This window comes from Vicugna pacos, chromosome 13, assembly GCF_048564905.1.
Source record: "Vicugna pacos chromosome 13, VicPac4, whole genome shotgun sequence".
Classification (NCBI taxonomy): Eukaryota; Metazoa; Chordata; class Mammalia; order Artiodactyla; family Camelidae; genus Vicugna; species Vicugna pacos.
In genome coordinates this window covers 36,012,305-36,030,144 of record NC_132999.1, presented here as the reverse complement: position 1 = coordinate 36,030,144, position 17,840 = coordinate 36,012,305, and the positions used below count along the sequence as shown (strand labels likewise).

The window sequence follows — 17,840 nt, the reverse complement described above, 5'->3', positions numbered from 1 at the left end:
TTTAGTTTTGAGAGCCATGGGGGGCTTTTGGAGGGTTTTTACAGGGAATAAGCTACCACTTCACTCTGGCTGCTGAATAGAGACTAGATGGGGGCAGGCAAGCTGGAGGCAGGGTTAGTGGAGTGTCCAGTCGAGGGAAAGTGATGTCTGGGCTACGGTGGTGGCAGTGCAGAAAGAGATGGGGTGCTGCTGCCAGGAGGCCTTCCGGTGTAGGGGAGAGGTGAGCAATGGGGAGATAGGCAGGAGACTCTTCCCCTGCTGAGTGGGGGAGTCCCATCTGAGAAGACCTGACTGAAAAGACCAGCAAACAAGGACAGGCTCTGCAGAGAGCTGCAAACTGGGAGAGTCCGGAGCCTTCTTCAGAGGGTGGTCAGAGCAAGTATGAGGCAAACTGAGGCTTCCTGAACCTGTGTGATGTCCCGATGTCCCCATGCCACTCTGGTTTGAGTGTTTCCCCCACCAAGGCTGCCCCTGGATGCTCTGGGTACCCCCAGGCACAGTCAGGTGGGTAACCAAGTTTCCCTCCTCCGGGGAGGCTCTAGGTGCTGTAGGATGTGCTTCAGATTTAGAACACGTTCTCAAACCTGGCTCTACCCCCAGATCACTCACTCTGAGATGTGTCTGTTATTTAACCTTCTGAGCCGCCATTTCCTGGTCTCTGACGCGGGGGTGATGAGGGTGATGGCCACCCGCCTGCAGGGCCCACCACGTGCCTAGCCTGTGTAGGCAGCCTGCAGAAGGTCATCACGCTTTGTCTGCGCAGACCCCTGTGTCACTAGCACCATACTGCAGGTGAGAAAACAAAGGCTCAGAGGTCGTGAGTGACTTTCTTAATAGTTACATAAAACCTCCAGAGCCCACTGGACCCTGGGGTGATGTGTAAGATGGGCCCCTCCCAACTGTCTGTACCTGCATCTGTCACTCCCGACCCTGCTGGTGCCCCAGATCCTCCCTTCCTCAGAGACTCTGCCCCATCTGCTGTCCCTCCTCTCTCCACTGGATCGGCACCTTCTCCCTCTGCTGGCTCCTTCCCATCAGCATTTAAACACTGTCTTTCACATCTTAGGGGACAAAAAACGCAAGAATATGAAAACTTCCCTCCAGCCCTCATCCCTTCCAAGTGCCATCTTCTCTTTATCTTCCCCATCACAGCCAATATTCGTCAAATAGTCGTTGTATTCCTCTCCCACGTATCTCCTTGACCTTCTTTGGTCTGACTTTGCCCCCCGCCACCCCACTGACTCTGCTCTGGACAATGCCCCCAACAGTGCCATGTGAACTGTTTTTTGCCAGGTGTTTAGGAGTCACACAGGGTTGAATTCACGTCTTGGATGTGCCGCTCATTGGCTGTGTGACCTTGAGCTAGTGACGACCTCTCTGAGCCTGTAAACTGGGGATAACAACAATGAAGGACTAAATGAGATAAAGTACCTGGTGCAGAGCAGGATTATCATCATTGCACAAACATGTTTCTGCGCCAGAGACCAGGCAGGGCCTGGGCTCATCGGCACCAAGCAGGTGGTTTGAAAGGTCACTTCTCACGCTATCAGCCTTCCTGGAGCTGTTCATTGGCCTGATTAATAGGAAATGGATCCGCTGTCGGGATTAATGAGGCATTGCTATGTCTTAATGAAGGCCGAGTTTCCCAGGTCTTGTGACCCTGGGTGGTGGGATTCACAGGGACAGGTGCTCCAGGTTGGCCCTGGTGCCTGTATCAGGGGGATGTGAGTGGGCATGGCATTATAGTGTCTTAGCCCCCTTCTTTCTCCCCCTTCCCCACTTCCCTGTGGATACTTTGGGGAGACGTCTAGGCCTCAGAAAACAATAACCAAGTCACTGGGAGCAGGGTGGGGAGGGCAGATTTACAGGAAAGCATTCACCTGGGAAGACGTCCAGAGATACTTAGGAGGTAGAATGTCTAGGCCTTCGGGACTGATGGTGTGTGGGGGCGGGGGGATGGGAGGAGTCATGGTTTCTGGCTTGAGCCTTGGGGTAGTTAGAGGTACCATTACCTGGGTAGAGAGCAGTGAGGGAGGGACCCGTCTGGGGGAGATGCTGGGGCTGTTCCCGGCAGCTCTCAGCTTGCCTTTGTCCTAGAGCTTGGAGTTGATGGGGGGATGGGAGACAGAAGAGTGTAGCAATTAAAGCGTGAACTCCAGACTCAGAGCACCTGGGTTCAGATCTTGGCTCTGCCACTAACCAGCTGTTGTTTTGGGCAAATCCCTTAACCTCTGTGTACCTTGACTTTCTTCTGTATAAGCAGAGGTAATTGCAGCACCCACCTCATGTGCTCACAGCTCCTTGAATAGTAGTGCCTGGCACATAAGAAGCACCACATTTAGGCGTCACCCCCTTGTTTCCTCTATAAATCTTTTCTTTTTTGGTATATGTATTTTTTTTATTGAAGTATAGTCAGTTTATAATGTTGTGTCAAGTTCTGGTGTACAGCACAGTGCTTCATCATACATGAACATACATATATTCGTTTTCATCCTCTATAGGTCTCTCTTGTCCCCTCCAAGACCCCCACTACTGCCCCTGATAGTATAGGGCCTGTCTGCAGTGGTGGTGCCATGGTGACCTGGTGTCTCCATCTCTCCAGGCAAACCTGTCTTCATTAAGGTCCCTGAGGACCAGACTGGGCTGTCAGGAGGGGTGGCCTCCTTTGTGTGCCAAGCTGCAGGGGACCCCAAGCCACGCATCACGTGGATGAAGAAGGGGAAGAAAGTCAGCTCCCAGCGCTTTGAGGTACGTCCTCAGGTGGGAAGGGGCCGGCAGGGCTCAGAATCGGCCTGTTCTGGGGTCTGATCTTACTTTACCTCCTTTGGTCTCCCTCCCTGGGGGCCATTTGGTGGCAGGAGGATGGCTGACCCTAAGCAGGCCCCTGTGTCCTTAACAGGCTGTGACCACGTGTCTGTTCTCCGGCAGGTAATCGAGTTTGACGATGGAGCGGGGTCCGTGCTTCGGATCCAGCCGTTGCGGGTGCAGCGAGATGAAGCCATCTATGAGTGCACAGCCACCAACAGCCTGGGAGAGATCAACACTAGTGCCAAGCTGTCAGTGCTCGAAGGTACGTGCTGGGAAGGGGGGGGCACGGTGGGTGGGGAGACTGATGTGGGACAGAGCCAGCCAGCCAACCCTGTCCCCGCCATGGGCTGGGAGGTGTTTGAGGGAGAGAACTGTCTGTCCTGGGGTCAGCAATGATCAGCAGTGGACAGGGATGGTTGCTGGATTTTTGGCTTGTGTTGTGGCCGGCTGTGTCCCGGTGTCTTTGTATTCTATTCTGCTGAGCTGGGGCATTGCTGGGATGGTGTCTGGGGTCTGACTTGAGGTGTGGGGCTGCAGCTGCATATTCTTGGGGTGCTTGGCTTGTGGCAGTGGCTCTGATTTTCAGGTGGAACCTGGCTTCAGAGAGGTGTGTTCCCTGTTGCCCATACGAGCAGGAGGCTGGGGTTCTGTATGTGGATTTTAGTGTATTCTCTCACTTGATGGCTCCTCCATTCATTCACAAACCCTCCCTAATAATGCCTTGTGTCCTGAGAGGTCTCTGACCTGGTCTGCCCTTGAGACTTGTCTCCAATACATCCCATGGGAGCTGCCCAGGGGGCCCAGGGTGTATGGGGAGAAGGGAGCTGTTGTCTATGCTGAGTCCTGAGGACAGGTGGGAGTTGGGGTGGGGACCTGGGCAGGAGAACAGCATCAGCATGTGCCAAGGCCCAGAGGCAGGAGAGAATGGAGCTTTCAGGGAACTCTGAGTGGTTCCATTTGGTTTTGAGGGGTGGGGGTGGCTGGAGGGCACAGAGACAAGCCAGGAAGAGTAATTCAACATAAGGCTGGAGGGCAGGCCACACAGGACCAGGCTGAAAAACAAACATTATCCTGGGGACATAGGAAGCCATGAATGGGGTGAGGAGTGATCGCCCCCCCCAGCCACGAGGAGTCATGAGTCTGAATACACTGGCATGTATTTTCGACATATGGCATTGTTGCTTTTTAAAAAATTACAATAACAATACATGTTCACTGTTGAAATTAGGTAAGTGTAAAATAGCACATAGGAAAAAAATAAAAATCACCTGTGTATCTTATCTCTACTGTTAACATTTGGTTATTTCGTTTTAGTCCATTTTCTGTGCATGCATTATATGTATAACAAAAACGGGATTACATTCTGCCCAAAGATTTGTAGACTGCTTTTTTAAAAAACATATCGTGAACGTCTTCCTCACCATTAAATATGTCTCTGCATCATTATGTTTAATGGCTGTGGGTAAGTGTCACATGGAGGTACCCTAAATTATTTAGCCATTCCCTTATTGTTGGGCACATATGTTGTTCCCAGTTCTTGCTTTTATAAATAAGGTGCTATACGCTTCCTTTCAGATAAGTTGTGTTCACCTTCCTGATTATTTCCTTGTTCTAGATTTGTGGAGGTGGCATTGCTGGATCAAAGGGCATGTGCATTTTTAAGCCTTTTCAGTATTTTCAGAAGATTGTGTCAGTTTACACTCCCACCAAACGGCATAAGAGGGCCTCTTTTCTGCACATCTTCACCAGTAGTGGGAATTATCATTAAGAAGAATCTTCGCCAAGTTAATAGGCAAAAAATGGCATCTCAATTTAATTTGCATTTCTTTGATTACAAGAGCAGTTGAACATCTTTTCCTATTGGCCGTTTTTACACTGTGGCTTCGTGTGTTCACACACACATCCATTCAGTAGCTCCTTTGCATCCTTGTGTCTCCTGCAAGGCTGGGCGGGGCCCTGCAGTGTAGAGGGGCAGTGAAGGGAGGACACTGGTTAAGAGCAGGGGCCCTGGACCACTTATTCTCTCACTTTGGGACCTCGGGCAAGTAACCATGCCTCTGAGCCTTGTTTGCTCCATCTGTAAATAGGGATGTAATAGCTGTCACCCAGGTTGCTTTGGAAGATCGAATAGGATGTGGTTAAGCCCTTAGCCAGATTCCAGCATGGATGGGTAGTTGCTGTTGAGCTGGGAACAGCACATCCTGAGGCCCAGACGAGTGAGCTGGCTTCCGTGCCACCTGGCATCATCCGGGTGGTGCAGCCCCCACCACACACTCCCACAAAGCGGTTTTACCTGTGGGGCAGGGGCCCAGAGGACAGGCCCTGGGCTAGGATCGCTGTTGAGTGCTTTCAGGCTCCTCCCTGCCACCCCTGACCTGAGTTTCCTCACTCATGACCTGGGGACAAGGATTTCAGCCCTGTCCTCCCTCCTCTTGCTATCTGCCCCAGCAGGAGCCATCTGCCCTGCCCTGGCATTTGGGAGGTGGCTCAAGGGCCAGACTGGCTCCCGCCCCAGAGGGCATCTCTCAGGCTCTCATATTAAGGGAAAGAGAGTTCCCCCCAGAGCCCCTCCGCCCCAGTTTCGGGCCTTGCTCTCTCCCCAGGTCCTCTGTAGGCGCTCTCTTTTCCCCACCACTGCCTTGGGCGGCTCTATCTTTTAAGAGGTTGAGGGAGATGAGGATGGTCTTGCAGGGCCTGAGGTGAGGGGGATACAGATTTGCAAGGGGTCTGTCCATCTGGAGAGGACTTCTTGGATGAGGGTTTTTCCGGCAGGGGTCTGGGGTACGTTTGTGCTTCTGGATGCAGAGGGTGTCTGATGAGGCTGGGGAGAGTGGGACCCCTACCCATTCTCCCAACCCAGTTGGGGTGGAACCGTGGGCTGAATGAGCCCCTCCTGCTCCTGAAACATGGCACCCGGAAGATGAAATGCTGACTTACCATGTTGCTCTGTGTAACCTTGACCGGCCCTGGGCTTGGCAGAAAGGAGTGGAATGGGAGGCCTGAAAAATGCCAGGGGACAGGGCCAGAGGAAAGCAGCCCAGCCCCACCCTGCCAGGCCTCCCGTGCTGGTCAGGAAAGCTGGGTGTGTGTAGGAATGGGGTGAAAGGATGGTTTGACTGTCTATTGGCTGGGGCCAAAAGAGAACCCGGGCCATTCCCTGGAGGAGGGCTGGGGTGAGGATGAAGCTGTCTCGGGGGCTGGAAAGAAGAGTTGAGTCCCTTACCCACGTCACACAGTGCATGTAGCTCACCGCATGCTGGGCTCTTCAGGGAAGTGTCTGGGGGCTCCCTGGGTGACTTGGCTTGGGTAAGGGGTTGCTGCATCCCCAAAAGGGAGCCCAGGCCTGCAAGTCCGTCCCAAGCTCCCTGCCCCGCTTTGCTCTGTGCCAGGCCCTGCTCGCTCTTCTCACACCCGGCCCCGCTGCAGCCCCTGGGAGCACCCCACACCACTCCCACGTCATGGCCTTTGCACCCAGCTCCCTGGGTAGGACTGCCACTCCCGGTGAGTTCCGACTGCCTTGTGATGCCCAGCCGGCTGCCTCACCGCCCCCTATGCCCAGACTGGGTACAGGGTGGGGGTGCCTGGCACAGGCTGGCTGGGGGTGAGCCGCCCAGCGTTCCTGTCTGAGTGGTAATTGAAGCCATTAGCGCGCCAGCCTCTCCCTCGCCCGAGTAATGGCAGGAAAAGCTCTTCTCACAACGCACTCTTGAGGCTGAATCACTCCCCCTCCAACCCACCCGCTGCCGCCACTGAGACAGGGAATCTGACATTTTCTCTTGCGAGGGAGGGGGAGCAGGGAGGGGGTGCGGAGGGGGAGGGGAGGCAAGCCTTGCTTCTTGGCCTTTCCCTCCAGGAGGAGGGGAGTAGGAGGGTCTTGGAGCTCAGTCTGGAGGTTATGGATCTGCCTGGGCCAGTGGGTTCCTTGTCCCTTGTCCCTTCTTTGTTACACAAGGGTTCTGGCAATACAGTGGTCAGGAAGGCCCTGGAGAGGGCCAGAAAGCAGAGATGTGGGCAGGGCACTGGTGACTGGCGCAGGTTCTGGAAGGGCCAAGAAGGAGGAGGAGGAGGGAAAGGGGAGGAGGGAGGGAGGAGAGGGAAGGGAGGAGGAAGAAGGCCAAGGAGCAGGGATGAGCTGTTTCTGACTTTGTCCTGAGGGGCCTGACTCTGCGGGCTCCAAGTGCAAGAGGCAGCATTTGCCCTGTGGTCATGGGTACAGCAGAGTGCACCCTGTGTGTGGTGTGAGTGCCCTGCGTGCCGTCTGTAAGGCAGTATGTGCATGAGGTATGTGGTGTGGTGTTACAGCTTTACGGGCTGTGTGTGTCTTTCAGGTTGCAGAGGTGTGCGTCCAACTCTGTGTGTGCTCGTGTGTACGTGCATCAGGCAGTGTGTGTGTGGGGTGTGGTGTATACAGCAGGTGGTATAACTCATGCAGTGTGTACTTCAGACTGTGTTTATGTGAGGTGTGGCCTATACAGCAGGTGGTGTGCACCTTCTGGGCTGTGTGTACAGCCGGGTGGTGGAGAGAGGTGTGCAGCAAGCAGTCTGGGCTGAGTGTGTGCGGCCAGTCTGGTGCTGTGGGAGGCCAGAGACGCTGTCTCTGGGCTCACTGTCTCTAGGACCCATAGGATCTCTGCTCAGAGCTGTTGGTCAGCCAGGACAGCTGGACAGGGGTGAACGTGGGACAGAGTGGCCAGCCTGAGGTGTTCTCAGTGCCTCTGAGAACTGCACCGCAGCAGCTCCTCTGCAGCCCCGCCCAAAGGGAGGGGGCGCCAGGTAGGGATTCTGCCTGGCCCTTGGGACTCTGTCCTCTTCTCACCCTCTCACCACCAAGCCCAGGCTCCCTTCCCCCTGTTCCCACCTTGCCTTGGTGTCTGCTGACTGACTGGGACCAAACCACTTGGGACACTCAGGCCCAGGAATCCAGGTGCCCACATGGAGTGCCTGATCTTGCCTACTTTGTTCAGGGTAGGCTTGGGGGTGGGGGGCAGCTGTCAGGCATGTGGGGTAGTGGCTGGTATAGGGGGCAGTCAGTACTGGGCCTGGACCCTGGGTTCTACAGTACTTCTGACTCTGGCTGGCTCTGGGACCTGTGGGATGATGGCCCTCTTGAACCCCATCCACCCAGCCCCACACACGGCCCCTTTGGAAACAGCCCCAGGGACACGAGGGCTGATGAGCAGCCTATGACCCTGTCCTGCAGTCTCCTGCGCTGGCTGGACCTGGAGCAGTGCCAGCACAGGAGCTTATGTTTTCAGGGTGGGTGGATGTTTTCTCACCCTGCCCCACCGCCCTCCCTGCCCTTGGCGGGGGAGTTTGGGTAAAGGGTACTCACAGGCAGAGGATGACTCCCTAAGGGGCAGGATGAGCCTCTTTCCTGTTGCCTGCACACATGTCTGGGTAATAGGCACGTTTTGAGGAAGCTGGGCCTGTTACCTCCCTGATTTGCACCCACAGAAGACACAGAAAGGTCCCCATCACATAGAGCCCTGGCCAGCTTCTGCCCTCCCCTCACAGCTGAGGCATAATCTAAGTGCTTCTTGCCCAGTGACTGCCACCTGTCCTTCCACCCCACATCGTGACCATCATCACATTTGGGTCCATGCAGATATGTGGTTGCAGCCATTTCCTGGAGAGTTCTGGGCCCCGGGCATGAGGGTGGGAGAGGTCAGTAGATAGCCATTGCCAGGGGGTCATGAGGGTCAGGCTTCGGATTTCTTAGTACCTGGGGTCCCCCATTTGTTTCTAGTTCTGATCTGCCTTCAAGTGTCCAAGTGGACTTCCTTCTGAGTGGGTCCTCCTGTAGGATGGGCAGTATGCCTGCCTCTCCTATTAGCCACAGACACTGGACACCTCCCCTGTGCCCAGCCTGCTCCCCTGCCCCTGTAGTCACAGACGCTTACAAGGCCCTGCTGTGTTCATGCTTCCCTCCCCTCCCCACTACCCCGCAGCCTCAGGACCACAGTGGAGCCAGCAGCTCTGGAAACAGTTAGCCAAGTTGAAGGTTTTAAATGCCCCTGTGTGTGCGCATTCTCCATCCTTGGTGAGGTGCCCCCTCCGTCTGGTTACCAGGGGAAAGGGGATTTGAATCAGAGGAGTGACATGATAAAATGTATGCTTCAGAAAGGTCCCTGGGGGTGCAGAGTTGGGTACAGGGAGACCAGTGAGAGGTTGGGGCAGCACTACAACCCAGGTGTGAGCTGACAGTGGCCCAAGCCCAGGGAGTGGGTAGGAGAGGAAGGGAGACTTGGTTACAAGCAGTTCTGAAAGAGTGGTGGCCTGCCTGGCCAGCTGTCTGGGGGACCGGGGAGGTGGGAGACTCGGGGTAGATGGCAGTGATGTTTTCTAATGTTCAGCCGTTGAAGGAGGACCTGGTTTGAGGGGAATGTTGATGAGTCCAGTTATAAATCTGTTGTATCAGGTGTGTGCAGGCATCCGGCGGGGTGTCAAGGAGGCCTTGTTCAGATTTGCCTGGCACTCCATGGGACATCTGAAGGTAGAGTTTTGAGAGCCAAGAAATGGCAAATCTCTGGGAGCCAGAGCCAAGAGGGGAGGAAGAGGGCCCTAATGGAGCCCCAGAAGATGGAGCCAGAAGATGCCAGCTCTTCATATTGAGAGAGGAGTTTGCATAGGAATCTGGTGAGGAGGTGCCTGGGAGGTAGGGATGAGTACAGGGAAGTCAAGAGAAAAGAGTACCTGAAGGAGCAGGGAGTGGTCAGCAGGGAGGGGTGCTGTTGAGAGGTTAGGCAAGATGACTGCTGAGACGTGCCCTTTGGACTTAGCTGCGTGGAGTCATGGTTGACCTAGGTGAACACCCTGGCAGGAAGCCATGGGGTGGCAGCTGGGCTGCAGGGACCTGAGGAGTGAGTGGGAGGCTCTCTGTGGTCTGGAATGATTGGGCCTGAACCTAGGGGGTGGGGGAGGGTAAAGGGATCAAAAGAACCTTCCTGGAGCAGGACTGAGGTGGGGAACCTCAAGAAGAGAGTCCCGTGCGGGTCAGGGCCTGGAAGCTGGAACGAGGGTAGGGATGGCCTGTGGATTCACTTGGGTGTGTGCGGCTGAGAGGCCTCAGCGACCAGGTTGAGTAGGGCTGTGCGAGGCGCCAGGGAAGCCCTGAAGGTGGGGCCAGGAGGGGGAGGCCCGGCTGCTCGGCTGTTCTCGGCTAGCTGGCTGTTCTCGGCTAGCTGGCGCTGCCGCTGCCGACAGGCCCCAAACAGCTCAAATTCAAAAACAAAACAGGCTTTTAAGATGCCAAGTTTGATGAAATCTGAGTGCTGGAAGAGGTGGGAGTTTTCGCTCAGAAAAAGCTGAAAATCAAGACTGAAAGCTGCGAAGGGAGCCCAAGGCTCCTCAGGCTCCCCTTACTGCCTGGAAGCCTGGGGGCGGGGCGGGGCTCTCTGGGAGTGTGTGGGAGCCTGCAGGTCTGGGGAGCCCTTCCCACTTGTCCCTCACCTTGTTCAGGATGGAGTTGCCTCAGGGACAGGGCCTGAGGCGGCCTTATTTTCCTTAGAGTGCAGGAGGGCTGGGGAATCAGCAGCCCCCGCTACCCTCGAGGACCTCTCATGCGTCTCTGCACGTCTGGGGTTCCCGGCACTGTCCCTGCGTGCGTCTCCAGGGACACGTGTCTCAGCATGCGTGCATCTCTGCATGTCTCCACATGTGTGTTTCCGCATCTCTGCGTGCAGTGCTGCTGGATTTGCTTGCATGAGTCTGTCTCCACAGGTGCTTGTCACTGCAGGTGCCCTTCCACACACACATGTAGGTTTCTATTTTTGCACCTGTCTCTTTTTCCATGTAGATCTGTGTGTCCCTGGTTGTGCATGTATCTAGGTGTCTGCATTCGGAGACAGAATGAGGCCAGGCCCAACACTCACACACAGGGGAGGAAGGGGTCAGGCCTCCAGACGGTGCCACCCCAGGGAGCCTGTGTATGTGTGTGCTGCCTGTGTGTGCCTCCATGCACACAGAGACGCCAGGAAGCTGGGTAAACACGGGTGAGAAGTTCGTGCTGACAGACGGTGCTGCCCGCTCGGGGACCCCGCAAGGCGTCTCCATCTGTCTGCTTCCCTGATGCAGCCCCCTCCCTCTAGCCCAGACTCTGCCTCAGGCGTCCCAGGCTGAGCTGGACAAAGGGACCTGTGTGTGCCATGTAGGGGCCTCAGCAGCTCCCTCCCCCGGTCATTGCAGCAGCCTAGGCTGATCCCCTGTCCACCCCCACCCCAGCCTCATCCATCTGGCCTTAGCTCCAACCAGCCTCACCTTCCTGCTGTCTCCCCACCCTCCCACAGCCCTTACTCAGGCAGTTCCCCAGAAAGCTCTTCCTGCCTCTCAAGCTCAAGTGTTTCCTATTTTTGCATCTCCTTCCTCCTCCAGGAAGCCACCAAGATAGCAGGTGAGCTGTGGATTTGAGATGATCCAGCTCTACTGTTGCTGTGGGACCTCAGCCAAGCTCTTGCCTTAGGCTTTCAACACCGACCCCCCCATCCCACCAGCTACCCTCCTCCCCCACCCCCCCAACAACCTGTCATCTTCCTTGGCCCAGTGGCGATAGCAGGGAAGGAGGAGTCAGGTCTCCCACTGCAGTAGCATCTAAAGACCAGCGCAGTTCAGTGCAGGAACCATTCATGCACATTGTGTGTACCGTCTGCAGGAATAGATCTGTGCGGGCAGACCCGCAGAATGTGTGCGCCCTACATGTGCATGCAGGCAGAATTCACAAACAGCTGTATGGACTCGGGCTGCCTAGTACCTGTGAGGCCCCCTAAAGTCCCCCTGGGCTTCTCTTTCCATCGCCGGGACCCTTATATCGGAGGATGGATGGACCTGAGAGAGACAAACACTGCGAAAGCTGGGCACTGAGTTTGAGAGGCAGGTGTAGGGACCTCCCCTCGCTGTGCACAAATAGAGGCCCCCCAGCTACGTGTCGGTTGAGCGGGAAGGAAGCCAGGCACCACAGAGCTGGGGAGCAGGTCCTGGGAAGGGGCGCAGCGACTCCACCCAGGCCGGGGGGAGGGGCGGGAGAGGCGGCAGCGGCTCGGACCGCGGATGCGCGCCCGCGTGGACACGGCATGCGCAGCCTTCCGCTGCCACGCCGGTTCTCTGACGTTGCCATGGTTACCGGGCGGCCTGAAGCGGGGAGGGGCGCTTCCGCGCCTGGCGCTCCGCAGCCCCTCCGCCCGCGGGACGGGCTTTGAGTGGACTCGGCGTGACTCGTACATTCGGGTGTTGCAACGTGGGTGCATGTCCACGGGTGGCCACGTGTTGGGGACAGTCAGGTTCATTTTGCGGTAAATAAAAACGCTGCGGCGTGTGTTAAGGGGTCTGCTGTGGAGCCGCGGAACCCCGAAACCGAGTCAGCAGAGGGTGTGGTATGAGAGCCGGATGGTGGCTGGCTCCCCAAGGGCCGCCCCAGCTCTCCCGGAGCCCTGGGCCCCAACCTTGTCAGGTGTTGGGTCCCATCACCTGGTCTCATCGGAGCCTCACCTCTGGCTTAACCCTGTGACCTTGGGCAGGTTCGAAGGGCTCTCTACGCCCCCATTGCCTTTTATACCTTACATAGTTTTGGTAAAGATTAAATCATTTTGCAGAGTGTTTTAACTCGGTACCTGAAACTAGTAAATGCTCCGTTAATCTAATCTTTATTCCTCCTATCTGGGTCTCTATTTTCCCGGTTGTTGATGGGTTTGGAGTGATCATGTGACATCAGCCTGAGGCATTTGCCCCGTCCTTTGCCTGAGTGTTTCAGGCTACAGTGGCCCTAGTTCCTGTGGTTCCTGGAGGAGGTGAAGGGGATAAATGTGACAGTCTGATGGTGGGTCAGTTACACCAGCTTGCCTAGTGCTCAGCCCGGCCAGACACACATGGGCATGGGTAAATGTCTGCTGTCCTTGGCGATGTTTGAATGTGCTGGAGCGTTCTCCCCACCCCCACCCCACCCCCTGCTGAGCATAGAAGGAAGAGCCAGCAGCAGGTCACTCCCAAGGGGCTGGAGTCCTCCTGTGAGACACGCTTCCCCTCCCCGAGGTGCAGCATTGCAGCTTTCTGCATTGTGCTTGGAAGCTTAGTTGGCACAAGGGACTGGCTTTTGGGTCCCGCTGTTTTATGGGCAGCTCTTCACACATGCCGGTTTTAGGCTCTGGCGGCAGTGCCTGAGGGATGATCTGAGCCAAGGACGGAGCCATTGAGGGCGCGATAATTGAGGGAGGAAAATTAATTGTCCTTAATTTGGCATAAATCCCAAAGACCTTCCCTGTGCTAGGAATTCAGAGTAGACTCCCAGGTGTCTACTTCTTCCCTTCCCCTTGGCCAGCACCTGTGGGTAGAGATGGGGGCCAGCTGACTCCTGGGTCCTAACTCTGGCAGGCCCAGCCCCCTTTTTCTGCGTTGCTCAGGGGGCTGAGCAGATAGGATTGAGGTCTGGGAGGAACTTCACTGGTGCCCTGGTGGACCAGGATGGCTCCAGCAGCCCTGAGTGTCTCCCAGCTGTTGGGGAGAGCAGGGAGGGTGGGAGTGGAATCCTGGGCCTCCAGCCGTGCCTTGGCCTTCCTCTAAGAGCAAATGGCAGCAGGGCCAGAGGTGTTCCCCTGCGTGGTGCATCCCAAGTCCTGCTTCATTTCCATCCTCCCTTTTCTTGCCAGTGTTTAACGTTTTCCTTTTAAAACTCAGAGCTAAAAGTCAGGACGCTGTGGGATCATATTTACAGCGGAGGAGATGCTGGTTCATGTCTGGAATTTTTAGGGCTGCAGGTGGGGAAGTGTTCTGCCAGCTACTGGAAGAAGCTGGGGAGGCAAGGCCATGCTGGGAGTCCTACTGCTCTCCAGCCCAAGACCCTCCTCTCCTGACAGGGCCACAGTTCCTTTGGGATGCTCCAGGTAGAGCACCCTCTGGGAGGTGGCAAGAGAGAGAGAGGAATGTCTTGCCCCTGCCTGTTGGAGCTCTTCCAGCTTCCTCTCCTGCCTGCCCACCAGCTAGCCCCCCTGGGTCTCTGAGAGTCTTAGAGGACCAGTCCGGCCAGCTTTCACTTTCTTCCCTTCTGAGGATGCCACATGCCTTTTTCCTGCACAGGAGTCTGACCTCAGCAAATGTCTACCCCACCTCTTGTGCTGGGCCTGCAGGGGGGAAGGGGAGCAGTGCTAGTCTCTTGGTCTCCCCCACCATGGAGCCCCACTCCCAGGCCAGGACACTGCCACAGGACACTTCCCCCATGGAGTTTGCCTGGCAGCCACACTGTGAAGAGGCTCTGCCGAATTCTCACACTCTTTCTGTGGTTTGCTCCTGGCAGGGAGGTCCTCTTACCAACCGAGGATGGGAAAGGGGGCCCCAGGCCCAAGTCTTGGTACTTGTCTCCCCCAGTGGCCCAGCCTTTGCTAGTTATAATAATAATGTCAGCTAATATTCATTGGGTGTAGATTCCTCATCAGACACTCTCCAGCACTTTATGTGCATCATCCAATGTGGTCTTCACAATGGCTTTACAGGTGGGCACTTGAACAGATAAAAATGGATACCTGGAGAGGGTTAGTAACACCCCCAGGTCACAGAGCTAGTTAGTGGTGGAGGTGGGAGCCCTACTTGGTCTGCACTGGTCCAGAGCCTCTGCTCCAGCCCCTGGTGCCTCCAAGGGTAGGAAGTGAGCAGCTTTGCTCCCCAGCCCCTCATGGCTGATGCAGGAGTCCATGTGCAGAGAGTAGGGGTGCACTGCTGAGATCTGCTTCTGCTGCTCCCATGGAAGTGCCTCCATGAGCCACCAACCCCTTGCAATCTGGCTTTACAGGTGGGCACTTGAACAGATAAAAATGGATACCTGGAGAGGGTTAGTAACACCCCCAGGTCACAGAGCTAGTTAGTGGTGGAGGTGGGAGCCCTACTTGGTCTGCACTGGTCCAGAGCCTCTGCTCCAGCCCCTGGTGCCTCCAAGGGTAGGAAGTGAGCAGCTTTGCTCCCCAGCCCCTCATGGCTGATGCAGGAGTCCATGTGCAGAGAGTAGGGGTGCACTGCTGAGATCTGCTTCTGCTGCTCCCATGGAAGTGCCTCCATGAGCCACCAACCCCTTGCAATCTGGGAGAGGCACCCTGGGAGAGGGAGATGCCTCCCTCATCAAATTTTGGTGTCCTCCAAGGACATTAAAAAAAAAACTCTTTTGTCTCCACATACACAGACATGGTCCCTAGGCCTGACTGTAGCCTCCAGGGTCAGGGCTGAGTGAGGGAGGAGGGTCGGGGTTGGGACCAGGGGTCCAGGATGGGTCATTTATAGGACAGGAGGTGCCCAGAGTCCAGGCCAGAACCTAGACTGTGACATGGGGCCCTGCCAAGCAGTGGAGCTGAAGGCTGGATGCAGGCAGTGGAGGGGACGCTGCACATGCAGAGGGGGGAGTGGGGACTGAGCAGCAAGGGGAGCCTTCGGGCTGAGTCATGGCTATTGATGCCACTGCAAGAGCCGTGGACACCACAGCCCTTTCTGCTGTGGCCTGTAGAGCTTCAATCCTCTTTTTCCCAGGGCCAGAGAGATGAGTGCTCATGTCTACAATCTGAGGCACTGCTTCTCAGACCTGAAAACTCCCTGACAGGGCAGGATGGGCCCCCCCCGCAGTCCCCTGGCTCTGCGAAGGGCAGGCCTGGGCAGTGGGGCTCAGGACTCTGGTTCCTTACCTCAAGGTGGGCTCCATGCTTAAAAGTCAGGGAAGAGAAGAGTCTTGAGGGTCCCAGCCATCCTGGGAGTTAGAGGGTGGTCCTGGAGGGCAGGCAGTGCCAGCCCTGACGTGCACACCTGCTCTTTTTCTGCAGAGGAACAGCTGCCCTCCGGGTTCCCCACCATCGACATGGGGCCTCAGCTGAAGGTGGTGGAGAAGGCACGCACAGCCACCATGTTGTGTGCAGCAGGCGGGAATCCAGACCCTGAGATCTCTTGGTTCAAGGACTTCCTCCCTGTGGACCCTGCCACGAGCAATGGCCGCATCAAGCAGCTGCGTTCAGGTGAGCAGAGGGCGAGGGTCAAGGGGCCGTGCAGACTTCAGGAAAGGCATCCATCTAGCCAGAACCAGCACAGCCTTCCCTCTTGGGCCCAGGGGCCTGGGAGCCACGGGAGGCCTCAGCCTGGGCCTGGCCTTCCAGGGCTGAGCAGAGGTTGCCTGGTGGGTGGGCCAGATCTTGCTGTTGGCCCACCCGGCCTGCCGGGGAAGAAAGGTTGGCAGCGAGGGCTGGTCATCAACGATTCTTACACGTTCCTGGCTTTGTCAGACTCCGGACTTCAGTCCACCTCTTCTCCGTGAGGCACGAGTGTCATCCCCAGCCTGGTGTTGGGCTTTGTGAAGGTGCTCTGGGCATGCATCCTCCTCCTTCCCTGGAGCCTGGCCTGAGAGGGGGCCTGGATGATGGTCTCTTTGCTTCTCCAGACAGCAGGGAAAGAGGCCAAAGATGCCTGATTCATCAGGCTTCAAAAGGCTGGACCTCAGAGGCTTGGAGCAGGGGGACGTGCTGCCATCCTTCGGCCACCAGAGCCACCTGTCTCCTCTGGATGTCTCAACCGAGCCAGCTTGGAGCCCTGTGAGCAAGGATGCTGCCGTGAGCGGGCAGGAGGTGTCGCCCCATCGATCGATCTGCCTGCAAGGCTCCCGCCAGGATCATTGATTCAGTTTTTGTGGAAACGTAACAGGCGGGAAAGGAGCCTCGGAATCAGCTTAGCTTCACTTCTGCATCTGCCACCAGCATAGGCTGGACGGATAGACCTTGGTCCAGAAGCCCTCCTGCTAGCTGTGGGATGGTGGGCCCAGGCAGGATGGCCAGCACTGGCCAGAGCCCCAGCTGCCCATCAGCTGTGATGTCAACACCGCAAAGGATGACATGACTCTGCCCCTCTCAGGACCCTGCAGGCAGCAGAGGTGCCCCACCACTCCCTGGGGTGCCAGCCTCTTCTCACCAACTCCCACCAGGTGGGCGTCCCCGTGGTGCCCAAGGGAGGAGGAAGAGATGAGCTGCCCAGCAGGGCGGGATTCTGGCTCCAGCCACGGCCGCCTGAGACAACCCACGAAGTGTTAGCTCATTTAATTTAATTAAAACTCAACAAGATGGAGGCAGCTGTAGCGCAGTTAATTAAAACAGCCATAATCAAGGCAGGAAACAGTCCGCCAGCGTTTGTGGCCGCTGCCCAGCACGGCACAGCGGCCGCCACGGTTCGGCCCCTCTGTGTTTCCCCACAGCCCTCTAGGCACACTCCCCCAGCAGCCAGATGGTCCTCCCTGCAGGCCTGGCCTCCACCCGGAACAGCATGAAGCCAGTGGTAGCAGTTCTGGGAAGGCATGCTGTCTCGAGCGTTCCTTCGTTAAGTGTTTATGTTGTGCCTTCCCTGTGCCGGGCCTGGTGCCACTCATTCACCACCCTGGGAGTCAGCTCCGGCCCAGGGCTCCACTAGGCACTGCTCCACCTTGGCCTCCTCGGCCGACGCCCCTCCCTCCTCTCAGCCACTCTCTGCATGTCTCCCTGGCTTCCCTCTTGCTCCTCTGAGTGCCCTTTCGCTGCCAGGCAGCCTCTTCTGCTCGTTCTTCCAGCCGGGGAGCCTGCAAACCCTGCCCTTGTCCCATGGACAGAGCCCTTCCCCGGGCCAGCCCACCCACTCCTATAGCTTCAAGTACCAGCTCCATGCCTGCAACTCCCAGCTCTATCTCTCTGACCCAAATACCTTGCTGGGGCTCTAGACTAAAATCCCATCTTCCTTCTGGTTGTCACTCTGACGAAGATGTGTGGTAACTTCCTTCCCAAACAGTCGTGCCCTTCTCCCACTGACCCTCTCTCTGTGAGTGGCAGCCCCTCTAACCCGAAATATAGGACACACCCCAAATCCTCCTCTATTTAAGGAACCCCCAAATCCTCTTGATCCTTCATCCACGTGGCTCTCAAGTTGGTCCCCTTATCTCCATCTGCCTCCTTATCCCAGGTCAATAAACACTGCTTTCTCTGCCTCCAGGCTCTCCTGTCTAATCCATCCTGCAGCACTGGCAGCATTTTCTGCCTGTGCGCTCTGTGCTCTGATGACCTCAG

At 56.5% G+C, this 17,840-nt stretch overlaps 1 protein-coding gene across 4 annotated transcripts in view; it reads left to right on the top strand.

The window, feature by feature from the left end:
* PTPRF (protein tyrosine phosphatase receptor type F) overlaps nucleotides 1–17,840 on the top strand; it is a 143,255-nt gene that overhangs the window by 78,994 nt on the left and 46,421 nt on the right. For all 4 annotated transcript variants that reach the window (XM_072974609.1, XM_072974610.1, XM_031684139.2 and 1 more), the window contains 3 exons: nucleotides 2,603–2,748; nucleotides 2,929–3,070; nucleotides 15,591–15,779. In XM_072974609.1, coding sequence (XP_072830710.1) covers nucleotides 2,603–2,748; nucleotides 2,929–3,070; nucleotides 15,591–15,779 — 477 coding nt within the window. The remainder of the gene's footprint in view (nucleotides 1–2,602; nucleotides 2,749–2,928; nucleotides 3,071–15,590; nucleotides 15,780–17,840) is intronic.